The 22,565-nt window shown below is 41.0% G+C and overlaps 1 protein-coding gene across 13 annotated transcripts in view; it reads left to right on the forward strand.

The window, feature by feature from the left end:
* The window catches only part of MACF1 (microtubule actin crosslinking factor 1), a 342,663-nt gene that overhangs the window by 259,584 nt on the left and 60,514 nt on the right, over nucleotides 1-22,565 (forward strand). For 12 of the 13 annotated variants that reach the window (XM_079112948.1, XM_079112960.1, XM_079112953.1 and 9 more), the window contains 3 exons: nucleotides 18,566-18,727; nucleotides 18,926-19,096; nucleotides 20,013-20,179. In XM_079112948.1, coding sequence (XP_078969074.1) covers nucleotides 18,566-18,727; nucleotides 18,926-19,096; nucleotides 20,013-20,179 — 500 coding nt within the window. Of the gene's footprint in view, nucleotides 1-8,004; nucleotides 12,441-18,565; nucleotides 18,728-18,925; nucleotides 19,097-20,012; nucleotides 20,180-22,565 lie in introns of those variants that run through there. The other variant, XM_079112952.1, reaches the window with a different exon arrangement.

Genomic DNA, 22,565 nt, shown 5'->3' on the forward strand with positions numbered 1-22,565 from the left:
CTTGTAAGCCACATGAGCTCTAGGATTCAGATGCTATCTACTCTGTAGGACTTGGTGTATCCTTGTGTGTCCCAAGGAATTATCATCTTAGCCTGGCTTCCTCACCTATCCATCTTCCCTTCAGAGCTTCATTTTTTCTCTACAAGTTGGCATATGTTAAGAGCACATAATTTCATTTCGGTATTAGCCCAAACAAAGCAAAATTCAAAGAAATTTGCTACCTCATATGCATTTGAAGAAAGCCAGATTCCGAAAGATTCTTTTGTAGTTATCCATCACTTTAGACTCATTTACTCAATTAGTTGACAGTGAAAAAGAGTCTTTATGCTACATTCAGCCTGGTGTAGAGAAAAAACAATCCAAGTTCAAGTCAGAAATATTCAGATTTGAATCCTGGCACTATCGTTTAAGCTGAATGACCTTGGAAAATTATTTAAATTCTCTGTATCCTGATGACTTCAATTACAAAATGTGAACAATGATAAATCATATCTTTAGGGGTTTTGTGAGAATTAAATGAAGTTATATAAATAAAAGCACTAGAGTTATATTAGGTGCTCAATAAATGATAATATTCTTTTTTAAAAAAGCTTATTCAGATATACAAATGAGAATTTTATGAAATCTCTCTTTTTTACAGTACTGGGGATTAAACCTAGACCATGCTAGGCAAGTGCTCTGTCATTAAACGATAGTCCCGGCCCTTTTATTTTATTTCAAGACAGGTTTTGACCAAATTGTCCACTTTGGACTCAAACTTGTGGTACTTCTACCTCATCCTCCCCAGGAACTGGGATTACAGGTGTGTGCCAAGTACATCCAACTGTGAAATCTTTTTAGTAAGGACCATAGTCCCCTTTTGTGTCTAGGGACAGTCATTCTTCAGAAGATGTGATCTAAGGCCCAGCACTAGATTATATTAGCAATTTTTCTTGGAAAAATATAAATTATGAAGATAAAGTAAAATTAATTTATGGCAACCATGAAACAAGTGGATGGACAGACAGTTTTCTGAGTCATATTTGTGGGGAACAAGTTTAGGACTTTTTTTCTGACCCTAGTATAGCAATACACAGTCAGGTTTAGGTTATAACTCCTTAACACAACTTTCAATATTTTTGTGTACAAACACATACATATACACATATATACATACATATGTTCATGTTCATTTGTTTATTCAAATTTATTCATGTGTGCATTCTTATCAGAATCCCACATCCAGCAAGTTTTTCTGAGATCACTTTGGCCTTGGCTTATGCTCTCTACAAATAAATATTATTTTCATATGATTAACAAAAATTAGCCAGAAGACATTACCAGCTCAGTGACTTGCCCAGACAGACTCAGTTACCCATCTGATCAGCTATAATGATCTCAGGGTCCTTGGCCTAATTAGCTTTTATCGTAGACCATGTTATCTTCCTCTGTTGGCATACAATGGCAACTACCACGTCAGCATCTTTAGGAGAGATACCTTTTAATATTAATTAGTCTTTAATTAAAACATTGAGCTGTAAGGGGGACAATGTCAACTTAGTTTCAGAAGGAATCAGCTTAAAAACACAAATATAATTCATTTCTCTGCCAGTTGCATACCAGATTGAGATACTTTACAGAAATATCTTTGCAAATCTTTTTTTATCCTTTAATTATTTACAGTGTGAGCAAATACATGATTCTAATATTTGATCATGTGTATATGAGTCAAGGGGCAGAATAAGAATTCAAAGAAATTGAGCTTAGGTTTTCTGCTTATTTTCAAGTAAACCATTTGTATTGCTATCATCTCTTATATCTCTTTCATTTCCAAAAGATGAGCTCTGTTATGAGTCTAACTTTTTAAATTCAAACCCAAGTTGTGGGGCTGGGGAGATAGCTCAGTTGGTAGAGTGCTTGCCTTGCAAGCACAAGGCCCTGGGTTCGATCCCCAGCACCCAAAAAAAAAAAAAAAAAACCTAAGTTGTTTTTGAACAATGATAAGAATTGCATTAGTAACACAATGGAAGAGATAGTTTTTAAAAATCTCTATATTATTGATTCTGCCCCCTTTTCTAATATTTGACAGGGCACCCTTGCAGCAAATCCTTAGAGATTCAGCCCAGATTCAGCCCTGTTTCATGGAAATAGCCAAGCAACTTTGTGATAATCATACCACCCAGAAATTAGAAAGACTCCTGTCAGTCTCAGCAGAATGTCCACATCATCACTTTCTCAGGAAAGTACCCGCTGAACTTCCAGGACGGGTCTGTCCCCCTTGATTCATGCTTTTCTTTCAGAGTACTTACGCAATTAAAGTGAAACGAACCTCTGTCTCCACTGCTAGAATATAGGCTCCTGAACATGTCTTGCTCATCACTCCCATGGTGTCTGGCATATTATGGCAATAAATATTTGTTGAACAAGCTGAGCATGGTGGTCATACTTCTAATCCTAGCCACTCAGGAGGCTGAGGCAGGAGGATCACAAGTTCCAGGCCAGCCTCAGCCATTTAGCAAGACCCTCAGCAACTTGAGACTCTCTCAAAATGAAAAGGACTAGAGATGTCACTCAGGGCTAAAGCACTCCTGTGTTCAATCCCTAATATTATTTTTTTTCTATTGAATGAAAGAATCAAGAATACAACCTTGTAAAATTACTTGTCTCAGTGGACAGAAAGAGGATCCCAAGGACAAAAAAGATTGGTTAGAAAGGTAGATTTGGGATAGCACTGGTTCATGGACAAGCCAAAAGAACAGTCGTAAGAAGGAAGACTAATACTCCTTATCTTTAACAGCCTGTCATCTGACCCAGCACCCATCGTTGTGCTGAAGCTGTTCTTTTTTTTTTTTTTGTACTGTGGATTGAACCCATGAGTGCTTAACCACTGAGCCACATTCCCCAGCCCCCTTTTCTTTAAAAAAAAAAAAAAATTTTTTTTTAAGTTGTCAGTGGACCTTTATTTTATTCATTTACTTATATGCGGTGCTGAGAATCAAACACATGCTAGACAAGCACTCTACCACTGAGCTACAACCCCAGCCCCACAGCCCTTTTTATTTTTTACTTTGAGACAGGGTCTTGCTAAGTTGTTTAAGGCCTTCGCTAAGTTGCTGAGACTGGCTTTGAACTTGGGATCCTCCTGCCTATGACTTCCTGAGTCCCTGGGATTACAGGAGTGCACCACCAAGCCCACTTGAAACTGTTCTCCTGAAAGTATTCATTGACTTTCTAGTTACCAAGTCTAGGGGTTAGTCTAAATCACCGATCTCCACTTTCTTAAAACCCTCCTGCCCGTTTACTTTCTTGACTTTCTCTCCCTGCCTCTTCTTTGGATGCTCTTCTGCTTTCCTTTTTGGTCTGTCTTCCTACCTACTAAATAAGTGTTTCCTGAAATTCTGCCCATCCATCCTCATCTCCTCTCTCTCTGCACTCAGCCTCTGAGATGCCCTGCCCCACGTTGTTCCATGGAAGGCTTTCACATTTTCTAGCTCACACAGGAGTCTTGTTTGAGGATCCCTTCTGGAGACCTCCACACAAGTCTTTGAACGCTCTACACTTGAATTCAAATACTTCTTTCCCCCTTCTCTTGTTCCTACTATGCCCTTAGTTACCCAAGAGTAATACCATAGTATTATCTTTATTTTTTTCCCCCCTCTAACCTCTGCCTTCTAGCTGGTCCAGTTGTAAGGTCCAAGACCTGCCTCTACAATTTCTTTTACAGCTCATTTGCACTAGCTATCATTTTATACTAGTACATTTAAGACCCTAAGCTTCATTTATTAAGTTAAAAATATGTGTTTTTTAAGTGAGATAAATGGCAATTGAATGAACATCCTTTCCCTTAGTCTTAGGAAACTTTCTACACATCACCCCTGGTCATGACCCTTTTGATGTAGTAATAGTTTTCTGAATAAAACATAATTTCCTTGGCTTGCCATTCAGAGGCCTTGGTTAATGGGCCTCCAGCTACTTACCATTATGGCCTCTCATTTTTCCCTTTCATATGCCCGCAACTTAAACTGTGCTGAATTAGAATTTGCCTCTTTAGGAACTATACACTTGCCTCTCCATCCCTTCCATCAAATCTTTTCTAACTTACAAAGCCCCATGTTTTTTTCATCATCACTGTCTTGGTAACCACTAATCTAAAAGAGGAATTGACATACAGTTATTTGGAAAGTCTACAAGCAGGAAAGAGGGCTTAAAGGGGTCATGAGAGTTCCTGCAGAGTGTGTGGAAAGTTTTCTCATGGGTTTAGGAATACATGAGAGCACAAATAACATCAAAATCTCCTTTAAAATAAACTAATAAACTCCACATCATGCTGTGTTGTTTTATGAGCCACTCTGTAGCCATCTTTATAATAATAAAAGCACCAGATGGATGGTAATAACTGATGTTTAACAGGTACCGACTAATACTGTGGAGTTTCCACTTGCCTCTAAATAATGCTTGCAAAGTCTAGATATCCTAAGATGAAAGGCATTTTGTAGTTATAAAATGAGTAAGATCCATTTTTCCCCTCTATATCTAAGTAAATTCTCTGAGAGAGAGAGAGCCCCCATCAAGGTGGATGAAAAAGCATTTTAGAATCTAAGGAGGTATGGGTGTGGAGTTTCTAGATTGTCCCTGAGGCCAGGCAGTTCAGATCTGGAGCAGACCAAGGCAAAGTGCCAGGTCCAAAACTTGGAAAGGGAGGTGTATAGGGTGTGAGGAGACTCCACCCAGCTGCCTTTAAATGGGAAGAAACTAGAAGGGCCAGGATTATTTTTTCTTCTAGGTTCACTGAAGGAAAATCTGACGCCAAACTCTGTTCTTAGGAATTTCAAAATGAGTAGAGAATTCTTTGAGCTGTGTTATCAACTCACTAGAAACTAATTTGATGTTTGGCTTGAGTGCATATGTTTGTGGTTTCAGGGGTGGGGGAAAGCATCCAAAGAGATACTCTGGGACTGTTTCTCTTTTAAAAAGTTTACACACAGCATGTGAAATGAACAGATGCTTTTTTTGTTGTAACTATCAGAGCACCAAGAGGTTGAAAGCTGTATCAGGTATTTATTTCAGTCACTGAGATGCCTATTGGCAGAGTTCCACATTCCAAAACTAAGGAGAAACTTAGGAATAGATTAAAAAAAAAAAAAGATGGACCTGAGGGAAAGAGACCTTGTGCTTCCTCTCTCGATTTCTTTCTGAACACATAGTGTTCAAAACAACAACAAAGCAACAACAAAGCAAGCACTTAGAAAGCATTCTTTGTTTTTAGAGGATTTTAGGGGAAGAGGAAGGAGGATTGGGATATGTGTGTGTGAATTTTTTCTACAGTCTGTGTTTAAACTTCGAGGGAGTTTCTTTTTTTTTCTTTTGATGCTGGGGTTTGAATTTAGGGGTACTCTACCACTGAGCTACTACCTTCCCAACCTTTTTTTTTTTTTTGATACAGGGTCTCACTAAGTTGCCAAGGTGGTCTTCAACTTGCAGTTCTTCTACCTCAGCCTCCCAGGTAGCTGGGATTACTGGCATGTGCCACTGTGCCAAGTTCTCTAATATTTTATTAGCACCTTAATTAGAAAGAGTATGACTACAGCTGATAAGTAATTTGAATTTCAATTTAAATAGTTGTTGAAATGCTCCATTTATTTACTTATATGTAGCATTGATGAGAGGGGCAGAATAAAGTAGATCTAAGTATAGAGAGGGATTAATTAAGAAAAGCCTGAATGGATTGGCACCTGACTTGGTGAGGAAGGGGGAAAGGAATTTCTGGTCATGAAGTTTGTGATTCCACTCAAGATCATTCTTTATAACAGAATAACCACCCCCTTAGTCCAGAGCCAGAATTCCTTAGATTCTTCCAACCAGAGGAGCCCTGGCATGCTAGTCTGTTATGATATCTGAACACTCAAGTGAATGTATTTGGCCAGGAGATTTGCTAGTGAAATTGATCTTGCTTTTCCTGGGTTTTTCCAGTTGTCTGAATAATTAAAAGAAAATTAAAACACAGATTCCCTGATCAGTTAAGTATCAGATCTGTAAACTGATTGATACTAGGGTCACAGTGTGTTAAAATCAGAAGAGTCTTTAAAATTCATCCTGCACAAACTATGAAGGATTTGTATGTCTGTTTCCCCAGATATCTGCCAAGTGATTTCTTGCAGTTTGTTCAAACACCTCCAAGGTCAGGAAAGCTGCCCCTTTCTGGGACACCCTATTCTTTGAATAGCTGTGAGAAAGCTCTCTGTTCGCTTGAAATCTGCCCTTGGATCTTAGTGTGCCAGCTTAAGGAGACATCCAGAACAAATTTCCTTCCTCCCACATACCAGCCCTTCAGATACTTCATGTTGATCACGCCTCCCAAAAGGAACTTTCTCTAGGTCAAGCAGTTTTGGTTCTTTCTATTGTATATTTTTCTTTATAGAACAGGGTTTCTAGTGTCTTAAAGTATATAGGACCAATAGGACACAGGATTTAGAGCAGCTCCTTTAAAAGTTTTAGAACTAAACAATATTAAAACTAGAAAGGCTGTAGAGACAGTGTAGTCTGTCTCCCACACCCTCCTTCACTTTACAGATGGGGAGTCTTGTATTTGAGTGGGTAGAATTGATCAGCAGCCTCTTTTGAAGTGAGAAAGGGTAAAACATTTGCCAAAGAAAGGTCTTTTAGTTACCTAATTCTGATCACATCTCATTTTTGCCAAGGATTACTTTGGTTCCCCAAGTGAGCCTATGGTTCAACTCAGGGGTTCACTGACTAATCTCCATACACCAACTACTGGCTTCATTTTCTGTTTGTGTAAAGGATAGAAGTAACTTTTCCATAAATTTCACCAGCTGTATTGACCACATTATCCAACAGGGATTCAGACATTTTAATAAACTTACTTTCTTTTTCCTTAATAAAATCAGAGTGACCATCACAAAGGGAGCAGAGCTTTGCACCTTTTCTTAAACTAGTGTACAGTCTCCTGAGTTGCCCTTTTAACAGTCACAGGTGGCTGGATGGCTTTTTAAAAAGCTAAAAGGCTGTAGACGGGATTGTGGGACACTTTCTGTAATATTTCCTTTTTTAATACTTGAAATACAGACACATGCTTTTCATCTGGCCCCAAGGAGGCTCAGGTTTCCTTGGATGTGCAAAGCAATAAAGGAGTCCAGGTGTTTGGGCATGGAGCACCGCTGTCGGCTCCACCACCCCCTGCACTCCATTTTCCCCAGTCACCGACACTCCTCAGGTCTGTGGGCCGAGAATCCTGGTGGGATTGGAGAATGGAGAATGGATCAAGACCCCATATACTTGAGAAAAGGGGGAGAGAGAAGGTAGAGTGTGCTTATACTTTATCCAGTAACTTGGTCTCTGAGCGTGACCGAATTCCTCGGGATACCAGTAATGTGCTGGGTTTAAAGCTGAAGTGTTTTCGGTCCGGCAAGGGGCGCGCTAAAGGTGACATTGGAAAGACTAAGGATAGCTTGGGCGGCAGAACTGGAGCCGAGGGCGATGCATGCGGCCCACCCCAGCCGGAGCGACCCTGCGGCAGATGGGACCCCAAGTAGACCCCTTGCCAGAACCGGCTGGCTAGGGGGAAGCGGGGGCGTCCCTTCTGGGCTCGTTCGCCCTTGGGCTTGCCGGGAGCCTGTCGGGTTGGAACGAGGCGGGGGCGGTAGGGGGCCGGGCCAGCGGGAGGAGGGCGGGGCTTTCCTTTGTCAGGGGATTTGCGCGGCGCAGCCGAGACTCAAGCTGGTGCGGTTTTCCTAGCTCGCCCTCCCGGAGGGCGGGGCTTCTTCGGCCCCAGGGCGCGATGGGCGTGGGCCTCGGGAGCCGAGCGGATGTCCCTCGCCCGAACCCCTCCGAAACCCCTCCTTTGGCGCCTCGGCCTCCAATCCCCTCTGCCGCCCCCTCCCTCTTCCCCGGTAGCTCCTTTAACCCGGCCCCGCCCCCTCCGGGTTCTCCTCCCCTTGGCTTTCCGCGCCGCGCGCTCCCGGGCTTCCAGGGGGGCTGCCCAGGCGGGGCGGCGCGGCGCTGCGCAGCGGCGACGGCGGCGCGTGAAGGGGGAGGAGAACTACCCGCCAGCCAAGCGCTTCCAGCAAGCTGCGAGCTAGCGGGCCGCGCGGCGCGAGGGAGGAGAACTCGCCCCCCGCCCGGCCGGAGCGGAGCCTTTTGTTCCCAGCCAGAAGTTTGCATGCCGGGACTGTGACAGCTGCGGGCGGGGAGGACCTCGGGGCAGTCGGGCGGGCGGCGCGGTGGAGAATAGAGGCGGCTGCTTGTCATGCAGTCCACGGCGCGGCGGCTGCGGGCTGAGGACTGGCGGCGGCGGGGGAGGCGGCGCCCACAGTACTCGGGACTCAGCTGCCAGAGGAACAAACTAACTTCCTGAGCGCGGGACCTGAGGCCGGCGCGGCTGGGAACCACCTGCCAGCCTTCGGTGAGGTGACCCTGGCCCACGGGGCGCGCGGCACTGCGCGGGGGGAGCGGGCGGTGCCGAGCGAGCCCCTCCGACAGCCCCTTAGCGGCTGCAGCCTGCCCACCTTCTGAAAGACCCGGCGCGCTGCTCCACTCGCCTTGTTTTGCGACCACAGCTCAGGTCTGGCCTGGGAGCCACAACAATGCTATGATGTTTTGGAGACAGGAAGCCCCAAACTGGCCCCGAATGAAGGACTTCCTGTGTTTAAAGTTGCAGGAATATCCGCCGACCGGCCCAGTTCAAATGCAAACACCCCAGCTAGGGAGAACGGAATGGCTAATTCAGACCAGCTGGACTCTCCTGGGCTGAAACGGAGGATAAAATGAAAAGAATCCTTAGGAGCTTGGGCCATACTTGAAGACTAGAGAGGCAGTGCCATTGTTACTAAAGGACACAGTCGGTATTAATTTGCTGCTTCCAACTCTGCTTCGGTGAGGAGTGGAACTAGGTATTGAATAAGACTTGTAAATATCAAATGATTTTTGTTGACTGAATTCAAAAGAGCAGTGCTCTTTAAAAAATAAAACCAGAAGCCATACAAGGAATTACTTTGTTGATTAAATTATAACATTTATCTGTCTGCAATTATGAGGCTGCTAGCCTGTGAGGAAAAAGCTGTTTGTCTTAGAGCTTCACCCAGAATTGTTTCAAAGTGGGACTACAGGTCTTTATTGAGGGCAGATGCAATCGGTGGTTTGGAGTATGAGCATGTAAAAGGATTTATAACTCATGTAAAATGCATTTTGGGGGAACTTGTGAAAAAACTTTTGAAAGATTGATGCTTCATCTTGATTGAAAAAGTATGGGTAAGCCACTCAGCAGGCCAGACTGTTTAAGGCGCAACCCCACTTGCCTGGGGAAAGGGGAGGATGAGGACGGCTATATAGAGGATTGCTATGTTCCACAGCGGTCTATATATGATACAATGAGAATAAATGAACAGATTGACCAGGGATCAAAGCTTAATCAGACTTCAAAAAGCACCATGGAGAAGATGGAAGGAAGTACCATATCCAGCAATGGTACATTAGGAGCAGCATCTAATGTTTTTGAATCAAGAGCTCCAGAAAGCAAAAAGCTGGACGAGAGAATAATCTTTGATGCATTAAAGCTAAGCAGTGATGTACAGAAGTCAGCACCTGTGCCACCCAGACGGCGGCCAAATGCAGAGCGCAAAGACAATGTTAACAGGAGATCCTGGAAGTCCTTCATGCCTCCCAACTTCCCAGAATTTGCAGAAAGAATGGAAGCTTCTCTCAGTGAAGTTTCAGAAGCTGGTGCTTCAAATCCTTCCTTGCAAGATAAGAAAGAATCCAGTTCTGCATTAACAGAAAGTTCTGGTAATTTGGACCACAGGGAACCTCCGTCAGAGTCACAAACTTTGGAACATGTGGCCAAATCTACAGGTATTCCAGAAGCACAAGACATGAAAAACTTAAGTGGAGACTGCCAGGACTTCAGATTCCAGCAGCACAGTGAGAGCTCTCCCCATGAATTCCATCCTCTAGAATCAGAAACTGAAGCAGCAAGTGGTAACACAGATGTAACACAGGAACACAGATTCTCAAGTGCAACCTGGCCCAGGGCCATGAAAAGTTCTGCTAAGGGAGGCTTCAGTGAGAAGCAGCACCCCCTTGGGGACACAGCCTGCACTGTGGAAATGCCACCTCTCTCACCTTGCCTCAGTGAAGAGCTGTTGGATCCAGACTTGCATATTCTCTTAACCCCCAGTCTCAGAGAGAAAACAGAGTCTGAGCTAAAGTTTGAGGAGGATGAACGATGGATCATGATGGAAGCTGAGGAGGAGTGGGAGGAAGAGAACCTGTCAGAGAAAGAAGAGGCTCTTCTAATGGCAGATGAGAACAGTCTGGCAGATATTTTGGAAGAAAGAGAACAAGCAAATTCAGTAGCAATGGTAGAGGAAGGACCCAGTTGCTTAACTGCTGTTTTGGGGACTTTTGACTCCCTAACTCTTGGTCAGATTTGTTGCTCTGATGACCCACAGCCAGCTAGGGAGCATTTGGCTTCTGATCCCAAGGCTACACCCCTGGTTTGCAGTTGTGTTTTTCCAGGTGAGGATGCTATTGATGAGATGAAAAATGGAGCTGCTCAAGGGTTAGAGCATCTTGTTACAGAATTAGAATGTACTGTTGGGCCTGTTGATGCAGAGCAGCTCTCTGATGCAGATTCAGAGCAGATGTTTCTTGAACTTGAAAAGGAGTGTTTATGTGAAGAAGGAGTAACTCCTCTAGTTGAACCACAGAATCAAGCCTCTTCCGAAGGGCTGGCCCCATCCCAGGATGCAGAAAATTCACTCATAATTAGTCATTTTCCAGGGGATGCCTTAGAAAAGGAACAACATGTAGGCCTTTTAAATGTGAAAGTAAAGGATCATGATACTGGATTGGATTGTGAATATTTTAATGCCCTGGATTCTTCTCAGGTGCCTAATGCTGGAGAACTTGTTGCCTACCCTGATATCGTGAGGGACACTTCCACAGTTAGCAAGGAGTATGAAAAAGTGCCTTTTAGCCCCAAAACTGGGGGGGAATGTAAGTCTCCAGTTGATCTGGAATCACTGAGAGAGCTGGACCCAGGAGGATTGCCAAACTCTGATCACAGGGATTCTTGTGAAGAAAAACTATCAGGCTTTATTGCTTCTGAGCTAGCCAAAGAAAATGGCAATTTGTCCCAGATAGACTGCAGTCAAACTGAGGAAAATGTCGAGTGTATCGAGAGGGTCCCCCTCAGTTTTGCTTTTAACTATGAACTAACAGTTGTAGTAACCTCAGGACCTGAAGTAGAGGTGTTATCGTGTGATTCAAATTTATTAGCAGATGAAATTCATTTGGAAAGTGAGAAGGGAGCTGTTAGCCAAGAAAATAACAGTCTGGCATCCTTGGAAAATATGGTCCCTTGTGAATTGTCCATACAGAAAGTTTGTGATGAGGATGGTAAAGCAAAAGAGCTGGATTATCAAACCAAGTGTCAGGGGGATGGAGCCCCAGCACATTTTCATAGAGACTTCCCAGAGCAGGTTTTCCAGGATCTCCAGAAGAAGTCCCCAGAGTTAGAGATTCTGAGTCGGCACCTGTTGACTGGAGAACTGAGACATAGTAGTGATGGAGTGGAAACTCTGGATGATGTAAAGCCTAAGCCAGATGTGGCATCGTCACAGGGAGAAATGGAGGTGAGAGATTCCGATTCATTCCTGAATATCTTTCCAGAGGAACAAGTTACCAAAGCTGGTAATACTGAACCAGTTTTAGAGGAATGGATGCCCAGCCTTCAGAGACCTGTCCCAACTGCTGCAGTGCCTGCTGTAGGAGAAAATACCCTTGATGCTACAGTGCCCACCCCACAGGGAACTGCTATAGCTGCTGATATAGTGCCCTTCCCAGAGGCCAACATCCCAGTTGTATCAGTGGCCCCCATAGAGGTGCATGTCCCAGCTACTTCAGTTATCACCTTAGAGGAGGATGCCACAAATGCTGAAGTAACAGCCCCAGAGGTGGCTGCTGTCCCTACTCTTGGAGTGCCTGTTCCTGAGGAAACTGTTCCAGTTGCTGCAGTGTCCTCCCCGGAGGGGACTGCTATAGTGCCCATCAAAGAAGAGGATGACACCCCAGAAGGGCTTTCCAACCCAGCTCCTGAAAGGCCCACCACCCCAGAGGAGCCTGCCTCCCCAGCTCCTGCAGGGCCCACCACCCCAGTAGAGCCTGATACTCCAGCTGTTAAAGTGGCCCCAGAAGGGCCAGCCACCCCAACCACTGCAGTGCCTGCTGTGGAGGAAGCTTTCCCTCCTAGTGGACCCTTCCTGAGAGGTGCTGATTCAGTGCCTGTTGCAGAAGAAGAAACTCCTATTCTAAGGGAGGCTTCTTCCCCTGGAATATGGATCAAGGAGGACCTTGAGCCTTCAGCATTTGGAATAAAAGAGGTGCCTGGCACAGTGCCACGTGGGAAAGTGCCTCTGACTGCAACTGATGGATTAAATTCAAATGAGGTAATTGTTGTTCATTTTGTTGCCATAAAGGGTCTAGAGAGTAAAGTAAGATTTGTAAGTTCTCTGACTTTGTGGTAAAGAGAAATGGCAGGTAGTCTTCCTTTTTTTCCCCACCCCTACCCCAGGCTCATAATTTCCAGACTTTCTATTGAGTTTTTCCTAGTGAAAAACTTTATAAATCATACTCCATTTTTTTCTTCAGATAAGCTAAGACTCTAAGGGTAACAGGGATGCAAACAGTTATTGATTTACATTTTTAAAAATATCATTAATAGGAAAGGGTGATTCTGGTTTTGAAATAGACGGCTGGCTTTTCTTTCCTAAATTTAGAGACTGCCTGTTAATCAGTGATGTCAGCAATTAGTTGGAGGCCTGAGTGTGAGCTTTGAGATGTAGAACAATTCTTAACCACTCTGGGAAAATTATATATTTTGAACCTTAAGTTTCCTCATTTGGGAAGGCAGAATCCTGCGAGAATTGTAAGGATAAAATCAGATAGCACATGTAAAGAACCAGGTATGTAAGATGTCATTCGCTGACCGTACCCTCTCCTTCCCCTTCAAATAGATAGTTTGGTTAGGTAGAATTCACCAAAGCAGATTGGGGGAAAGCAATATAAAGATGTGTGAATAATGGTTTTTTTTAAAATGCAAATGTTTCTTAAAGCCAGAGGTATAAGTTACTAATAAAAAAGTATTTTAGGGCTGGGGAGATAGCTCAGTTGGTAGAGTGCTTGCCTGGCAAGCGCAAGGCCCTGGGTTCAATCCCTAGCACTGCAAAAAAAAAAAAAAAAAAGAGTATTTTAGTAATCTTATGAAAATTACTTTTGTGTCCTTAAGCAAGTCACTGCTTTCCTGAACCTCTTGTTTCTTAGTGTAAAAAAAGAGAATTGGACTGAAATGTCCTCTTGGATCTTTCATAGCTCTAAGATTTTAAATGTTAAGAGAACAGAATCTGATAAGAAGCAATTAGGAAAATGTTCCATATCCTTGAGCCCTGCAAGTCAAAGGAATTTGAGAACAACAGTGTTCCACAGTTAACTACCCAGGTATTATTTGATAATTGGTGAGGAGCGAAGGATTTAGAGGTTTAATCTAATAGGGATAACTGAGTGAAGAGGTTGTGATCTTACTCTGTCCCCAAGACCCAAAACAGTGCCCTTTTCATATTAGGCATTCACCATTGACTGAGTTAATGAATATCATCTCCTGGAGTAACAACAATAAAGATGGGTCCTTTCCTCTACCCTGTTGCACAGGGCCTTTCAGGGCAGCCATAGTCTGGTAAGAAGCCAACTAAATGTGCAACTGCCAGTAACAAAATAATTTTTTATTGCATCCCATAAGCTGCTAATTTTGCCACAGATCTCCTGCTTGAGTTGTGGTGATTTCACTTTGGGCTTCACCAATTGTTTTGTAATGTAGTATCCCACCAAATTAGAATGCATTACCTTTCAGATTGATGAATATTTTATTCTATTTTCTGAATGTTATTGAAGTTAGGATTGACACTGACAGTATCCTTTTCAAAGTCAGGACAGTAGGTCAGTGGCAGATAAATTTCTTGTACTGACATTCTTGATAATATAAACTATTTCTGGCATAAAGTCTACCTCAGAAATCAATGAAATACAGGGATTAAATTTGTAAGGAGTTAATCAACTCTACAAAAAGGAGAAAAATTCAGAGAAACCCTTAGTATTATTCCCTGGAATCTGTTTCCTCAACTGCAAAATTAGTAGATAGGGATAGGTAATCTCTCAGGATTAGTCATTTTTAAGAAATACTGATAAAATGACAGGAAGAGGAAATGGTAGTGTTCCTACAAGATTGTCCATCTTTGATATGTGGTTACTTTTTGGAATATCTGGAAACAAGCAGATGCCCATGTCTGTGTACAAGAAAAGACAGATCTAAGCTATAGTCCCAGCCAAGAACATTAGCCAGTAACTTCTCTACAGAAGCTATTTTGAAAATATTTATTGAAACAAATAGAGTTAACCTAAGTATAAAGATTTGCTAAATTGGCGAAATATTTTTTTAAAGTTTTGCAAGATGAGAGATGTTATAAATTCCATTCTTCTGTTTTTAGAGAGTTCTTAGAGGCAATTAAGCCTGTTATTTCTGTGCACACTTCAAACACAAAAGTTAATTATACCTATAATGTGATTTAGAGCAATCCTCTGTGTGCACTTGCTATGTACAAATGCACACATTTATACATGGTTAAAAATATAGAGAGACTTTTTAATAGTCAATAACAACAGAGTTTGGTAGAGAAGCAGAATGCTGAAACTAGTTTGCCATTTCTCTAGTGGGATCTGAGACCCACTAAGAGCAAACTATGAGTTACTAGTTCCATGAAAGAAAAACCTTTTATATAGAGGTTCTTTACAATTAAAATTTGTCAAGGAATCCTTTTAAGAGAAAATTGGGGAGCATCACAATATCAGTTCGTGTTTGAATGCTCAACTGATTGTCAGAACCTTGATGGGTTTGTTTGCTTTCCATAACACAATTTCTGTAATTCATTCATTCATGGAATAAATATTTATTGAAAACCTACTCTGTGCCAGATAATGCGTTCCTGCTCTGAACAGAATTAGCTTGGTACCTACCCTTGTGGAACCTATACTATAGTGGGGGAGGCAGATGTCAAGCAAGAAATGACTCATATAAATATATAGTTAGAAACTACGATTGTGCTTCAAATAAAAAGATGTCAGTATATTTGAAGATAATTTGATAGAATCAAGAAATATTTTGGAAGTAGAACCAACAAGACCTGATAACGATAATGACTTTTGTGTTGGGGGTGAAGGAGAGGGAATTATCAAGGATGACTTTAAGGTTCTGATTTATACAACCGAGTGGATGAGGACAATAGTTAGTTGTTGATTTAGAGAAAAACAAATTTTAGGGAATAGGAAAGTGGGAGGTACTGTTTAATTTTGGAAGTTAGGTTCAAGATGCCTATGAATCATTTGTATAGAGATAATAAGAAAGCAATTAGATATGTAGATTTGAAAGATGAGAGGTAATTGAGAATCAAGAATTTTTGCAGGACTAATATTTAAAGCCATGAGAATGGTTAGAATTGCCCAGGAAAAATAGGAAAAAAGAGGTCATAAAACTGACATTTTCCCATCATCCCCACCCCCAAATACTCTTTAACATTTAGATATCTGGAAGAGAAAAAGAGAACAAAGGACATCCAAAAAAAAAAAAAAAAAAGATCAGGATGAAACTGGAAGGATGTGGTTATCACCACAGATAAAAGTTTTTTTTTGTTTGTTTGTTTTTAGTTGTCAGTGGACCTTTATTTACATGTGGTGCTGAGAATCGAACCCAGTGCCTCACACATGCTAGGCAAGTGCTCTACCACTGAGCTACAACCTCAGCCCCCATAAAAGTGTTTTAAGAATTTCTTTGGGAAATTTTTTGTTTTATGTCCTGGTCGCATCTTACAACCATTTACAAGTGTACTGCTCTGGAAAATGTCTGCCAATGTTGCTTATTTAACATGGCATAGTCCCATCTCACTGAACTGTGAAATACGAAGGTATAGGAATTTCAATGCATCTAATAGCACAAGTTCTGCAAACCAGTTTTAATTGAGAGTTGAGAGAAGAGAACAAGTATTTTAAGATTTACTTTATTTAATATTTGCTTGGGTTCAAAATAAATACCTAGATAATATTTATTTAGAGATGCTTTCCTGGTTTTCAGCTTCTGCAAAATGATGAGACAGATGCCCATTGTCTCTACCAACTTAATTAGGTAGAGGTCAGAAACAAAGGAATATCTAATGCTTTTATAGGAAATGTTCATAAACACAATCCAAATTTTGAAAGAATTAGTTGTGTTTTATGAAGAGTTTACTAAACTTTAAATATATTTTACTTTTCTGTATCATTTCCGGCACTGTCCAACAGAACTCCCTGCCTAGATAGAGATGTTCTCTATTCATGACCCTGTACAATAAGTAGGCACTAGCCACATGTGGCTGTTGACCACATGAAATGTAGCTAGGAATGGAATTTTTATTTAACTTAAATAGCTACATGTAGCTGCTCGCTACCATGTTAGAGAGCACAGAAGGAATTTAAATGCCAGTTGTAGTGTAAGGCAGGATTTGACGATTGGGTAAAACAGGTCCTTCGGTGTGGACCAGACATCTTCCCTTTGTACCTTCGGTGCTCTGCCTTCTGTGCCACCATCATCACCATTGCTTTATTGCACCAAAGCAACTTTAAATGTGGGAGACTTTTCCCCCCTCCTGCTGATTTTTCTTCATTGAAAGCATCTTTAATATTACAAAAAGGAATTATAGCACTTGCATTTTCTGAGAATCATGTTGTTGGAGAAATAGTCATTTAGCTGAATTGCCTTGTAGTGTTGCCTAACAAAATATGGTTTAATCAAATTATAGTATAAGATGAAGTTCACTGGTAATTACCTTCGTAACCTTCTCTTTTCAGTGTTCCCCTGGGGCTTTCCCTTTCTACTGATTCACTTATCCAACCATAGACCATTCTTTCTGGAATCAAATTCCTAATCCTAGTGTGACAAGTGGTCTCAGTCCAAAATTAGTTTTACCCAAACTTATAATTTTCTTTGTTTACTTTTGTCTTTGTCTTCTGTCATCTTCTGGTCTTAATTGACTCATCTGTCTCACTAAAACTAAAGGGACTTTTTATGGAAGAAAAGAAAGGAAGCCAGATATGGTGCTGAGCTGTAATCCCAACTATTTGGGAGACTGAGGCAGGAGCATTGCAAGTTCCAGGCTAGCCTGGGCAATTTAGAGAGACCCTTTCTCAAAATAAAATTAAAAGTTCTGGGGGTATAGCCCAGTGATAGAATACTTGCCTGGCCTGTGCAAGGCCCTGAGTTCAGTTGCCAGGACTGCAAGAAATAAATTCAGGCTAGTGGAATATGGCTGGTTTTATCTTCTTGTAATCTGAGAGAAATTTGATCTTAGAGATAAGAATGTTTTTCTTTTCCTTAAGACCCTTCACATTGCAAAAGTACTATTCTCTTCTGATTCTCTTTGATTCCTTTTAGAAATGGCTAAGTTGTAATGTAGTTTTAAGGGTAATAGGGGAAAATATGCACACTGCTTGTTACGTTGTTGAAATTGTTTTACAAGTCTATGGTTTCAGGATGAACATGATACACAGTCTCATCTTTTAAAAAAGTATTGTCTATGTTGCTCAGAATGTGTGTCTGAAATTGTTAAGGATGTTTCCCAACATTAAGGGGCCATTTTCCTTTGTAATCAGCGAAGTACTATTTCAAGATTATTGACTGTGTGTGGTCTGTGGTCCTGAACAGAATGAAGTTAACTGGCCACAGGGGGAATAAACAATGAGGTTGGTGTTTTTCACACTGTTAGTGTGTTGTGACTAATTGAGTTATTCCTCCTAGCCAGAGAAGAGCATTGCCTTTTATCAGTGGTTAGTTGAATCTATTCTTTAAGATATTTTCTGTCTTAAATACTTGTCATTTAGTATAATTTTTTCCTTTTACGATTTATAGACATTGTACTTACTACACAGTATTGAGGCTGATGCTTCTCTGTTCCCTATAGCTTTTTCATTTAAAATTCAGGAAAAATTTTTAAAAAGAAAGAAAAAAACAGGAGTCATTGGGTTAAAGACCTAAGTAATACCTTAACTCTGTAATTGTGTCCATGGGAGCATGTGTTAAAATGATGAAACCACATATTTCTTTGAAACTTCAACATGTAGTTGGCTTGTTTTTTTTCTTTTTCTTTTTTTTTTTTTTCCTGGTTCCTTCTACATTAAATCATAAGTCTCTCAAGAATACCCAGTCATGGCCAGGTACATAGGCGCATGCCTATAATCCCAGCGACTCAGGAGGCTGAGGAAGGAGGATCACAGGTTCAATGGCAGCCTCAGCAACTTAACAAGGCCCTAAACAACTCAGTGAGACTCTGTCTCTAAATTAAAAAACAATAAAAAGGGTTGGGGATGTGGCTCATTGGTTAAGCGCTCCTGGGCTCATTCCCTGGTAACAAACAAACAAAAAAATAGAATACCCAGTCACTCTATGTTATAAGGGGTGTAATAGCTTTTAAATATTCTTTGGTTTGCAATTATCCAGATGTTTCAGAAAGAACAAGTGGATCCTCTTCAGATGAAATTGCAGCAGGTGAATGGACTTGGCCAAGGACTGATTCAGAGTGCAGGAAAAAACTGTGATGTGCAGGGTTTAGAACATGACATGGAAGAGATCAATGCTCGATGGAATACATTGAATAAAAAGGTGAGTGGCAAGGGGATAGGTAACAGTTGTTCTGAAACCAGAAGGCATAGAAGAGAAACATTACATCTAAGGTTTCCCTGGAACCCGAATGTAAGTAAATATTTAGCCATTGCTATCTATAGTTACTAAAAGGGTTTAATAGTAATTTCAAAAACACTCTTTCCTTTCTCATAATGAGCCTCTGTATCTGTAACACAGGTTGCACAAAGAATTGCACAACTACAGGAGGCTTTGTTGCATTGTGGGAAGTTTCAGGATGCCTTGGAGCCTTTGCTCAGCTGGTTGGCAGACACTGAGGAGCTCATAGCCAATCAGAAACCTCCATCTGCTGAGTATAAAGTGGTGAAAGCACAGATCCAAGAACAGAAGGTAAGTGAGAATGTTGGGACAGTGAATGAAACAGCCGTAGGGAGTGGCAGACAACACATTTGCTTGTAGTTTGAGGAGCAAATCAATTCTAGTAGAATCTTAACCTACTTTGTGTTATCCTGAAAATAGAAGTGGTAATTGGGTTTGGCTCTTGGGCTGGGGAGATAGCTCAGTTGGTATAGTGCTTGCCTTGGAAGCATAAGGACCGGAGTTCAATCCCCAGCACCGCAAAAAAAAAAAAAAAAAAGAAGAAGTGGTAATTGATTTTATCATGTTACTCTAACCTGCTAGTATGCTGTGGCAAATGTTAGACTGAACAAGTTTACTCATTTATTTTATTTCAGTGTTTCATTCACGGCTTTATGTTAAGAGGTGTTTGTTGTTTCAGTATTAGTAATATTCTAAGTAAAATATCATGTACAAGGTTCTATCTATATTTTTTGTTTTAATTTCTTTTTTTTTTTTCCAGTGTATTTTTCCTTTATTCCAAAAGGAAATTTTATTTCATTTTTTTCCAGTTTTATTGAGGTACAGCTAACAAATACATGTATTTACAGTGTATGAGGTGATGTTTTGATACATGTATGTATTGTGAAATAATTACCTTGGTCAAGGTCACATATCCCTCATCTCACATAACCATTTTTCAATGCACTCATTTCTTGGACAATAGGAAGTTCCCTGTTAATGACATAATGGCAGTCATAGCTGCATTTAAAAGCTTTAAATGTGTAAAAAGTTTGTATGGGTGGTAGAACTATATTATATCTCATGGTTTAGCCTCAAGGATGAGAAAAACTTGTATTATCCAAGTAGGATTTAAGAGGGTAGGGTTGTTTGGTTTTCCATCCTATTCGAAATTTTTAAATGACCATGTGTTACCACTTTTCATTTTCTTTAAACTTATACTCCATAGTTGCTTCAACGGCTCCTAGATGACAGAAAGGCCACGGTAGACATGCTTCAAGCAGAAGGAGGCAGAATAGCCCAGTCAGCTGAGGTGGCTGATAGAGAGAAAATCACCGGGCAGCTGGGGAGTCTAGAGAGTAGATGGACTGAACTACTCAGCAAGGCAGCAGCCAGGTAAGGCCAAAGGACTTTTGAGGAATGGAGTCAAGGATCTGTTTTGTCCTGTGTTTGATTTACTGTTACTGATGTGCTTTAAGAGGTCCTGGATGATTCATGTGGGGCTTTGGTAGGTGTTTAATGACTTTTTGGAAGAGAGATAAGATTTTAGAGATGATCCTCATAACCAGAATCACTGAGAAAATGAGCTTCAACTCATAAGTTGCTGAGAACTGGAAGACTCATTGATCTGTGTAGTGGTTCTGCTACAGAATAGTTGTGGTTCCAAAGAACAGACACAGACCCCTGCAATCCAGCCAAGTAATTTTCTGAGTTTTTAAAACAGATTTTTCTTCCTTCATGTTTATAAATAATGCTTTGCTACTTGAAATTGAAATTTGTCGTGCTGCTTTTCTGTTAGCTTATCTTTATTTTAGATGTCTTTACTTCTAGGAGCTAGTGTGTGATTCTGATAAAAATATGACCATTCAAGAGATGTATGGATATTCTTTACTAATTTTCCAAAAGACAGAAAGTGTACTTTCTTCCTCCAAGGAAGTAGTTTCTCTTTCCATAACTAACCTTCATGTCTTTTGAGCTTAATAAGCCACATGGATGTTTTTACTTTTAGCTTATTCTGTCCAAAATCTTAATAAATGCCAGCTTATCAAGTATCAGTAAGAGAATAGTAGAGCTGACAGTTTATTTTGTCCTTTAAGTTTTCTAGGTAGCCAGTGTCAGTCTTCAAAGGACTACCTCATCAATCTGTTTACTTCCACCCTTCCTATGATTTGGCTTATTTGTCACCTGAGTTGTAAAGTATAGCTTGCCATTTTAGTTCAAGAGAAACAACACTGAAAGAATTGAGCATATTCCCAGATTTACATTGAATTTTTTTTCCTTTTCTATCTGTCCATTTCCATTAATGGTTACCTGGGCCAAGAAACATCAATCCTGACAGGCCGATGACACACACCTGTAATCCCAGAAGCTTGGGAGGCTGAGGCAGGAGGATCACAAATTCAAAGCCAGCCTCAGCAAAAACAAGGTGCTAAGCAACTCAAGACCCTGTCTCTTAATAAAGTACAGAATAGGGCTGGGGATGTGGCTCAGTGGTCAAGTGCCCCTGAGTTCAATCCCCAGTTACCCACCCCTGCAAAAACAGTCAATACTGTTAGCCTTCATTTATGCCCCATATGTATCAGGATGCTGAATTCTGTCCTTTTAACTTCTACAATGTCTTTCCCTTCCCCTCTACTTCTCACTCTTCTGCTTTAGTTCATGATTCATGAGCTGTCATCTTGGGCTGTTAAGGTAGCTTCCTAGCTAATCACTTTTCTACTTATCCTCAGGCCTTTTTCTCTTCTCATCTCCCAACTGCAGGTGACATTTTTTCAAGTACATGTCTGATCATATCTCAAACTCATTTAAAGGCTCCCTCTTGCCTGTAAAATAAAATCTTAACTCTTTTACTCAACATTCAAAAGCCTTCTACTATTTGACCTAACTACCTTAATTTCCACTATTATTATTCTCACTTTATAGGTAAACTGTGTTTTGTTCTTGAACATCTTCTGTCAATTTCCTAACCCTATGTCATTTCTGATGTTGTTACATCCTTTATAAAATGCTTTTGTCCCTCTCCCCATCCATGAAACTTCATTTTTTGTTTTTTAGGTACTGGTGATTGAACTCAGAGGCAGTCTACCACTGAGCCACATCCCCAGCTGTTTATAAGTTTTATTTTGAGACAGGGTCTTGCTAAGTTACTTAGGGCCTCACTAAGTTGCTGAGGCTGGCTTTGAACTCACAATCCTGCCCCAGTCTCCCTAGCCACTGGGATTACAGGCGTGAGCCACCATACCGGACCCCAGCCCTTTTTATTTTTTAATTTTGAGACAGCATCTCCCTAAATTACTGAGAATGACCTCGAACTTGCAGTCCTCCTCTATCAGCCGCCTCTATTGCTGGAATTACAGGCATGGGCCACTAGGCCCAAGCACTTCTCCTACCTCTTAACTGCCATAACTATATCTATACCTTGCATTGTGGCCATTATTTTATGTACTTATCTTCATGATCTGTAAGTCCCTTAATGTCATGGTTTTCTTCTAATGGTTCTTTCCTTCTTTGGTTCTTTTTCTTCATTCAATTCTACTTTCTTCTGTCCTACTTGCCTAATACAGTTTCTGGACCAGTATAAAGATAAATAACAATAGTAGGTTCATTTGTTACAGATATTCTAAAGACTTCTATTTGAATTCTTTAATTTAGGATTTTTTTTTTTTTTTTGTAAACAAATGGGATACATGTTGTTTCTCTGTACATGGCGTAAAGGCATACCATTTGTGTAATCATAAATTTACATAGAACAATGTTGTTTGATTCATTCTGTTATTTTTTC

The sequence above is a fragment of the Sciurus vulgaris genome (genome assembly GCF_902686455.1).
Source record: "Sciurus vulgaris genome assembly, chromosome: 1".
In the NCBI taxonomy this organism is placed as follows: Eukaryota; Metazoa; Chordata; class Mammalia; order Rodentia; family Sciuridae; genus Sciurus; species Sciurus vulgaris.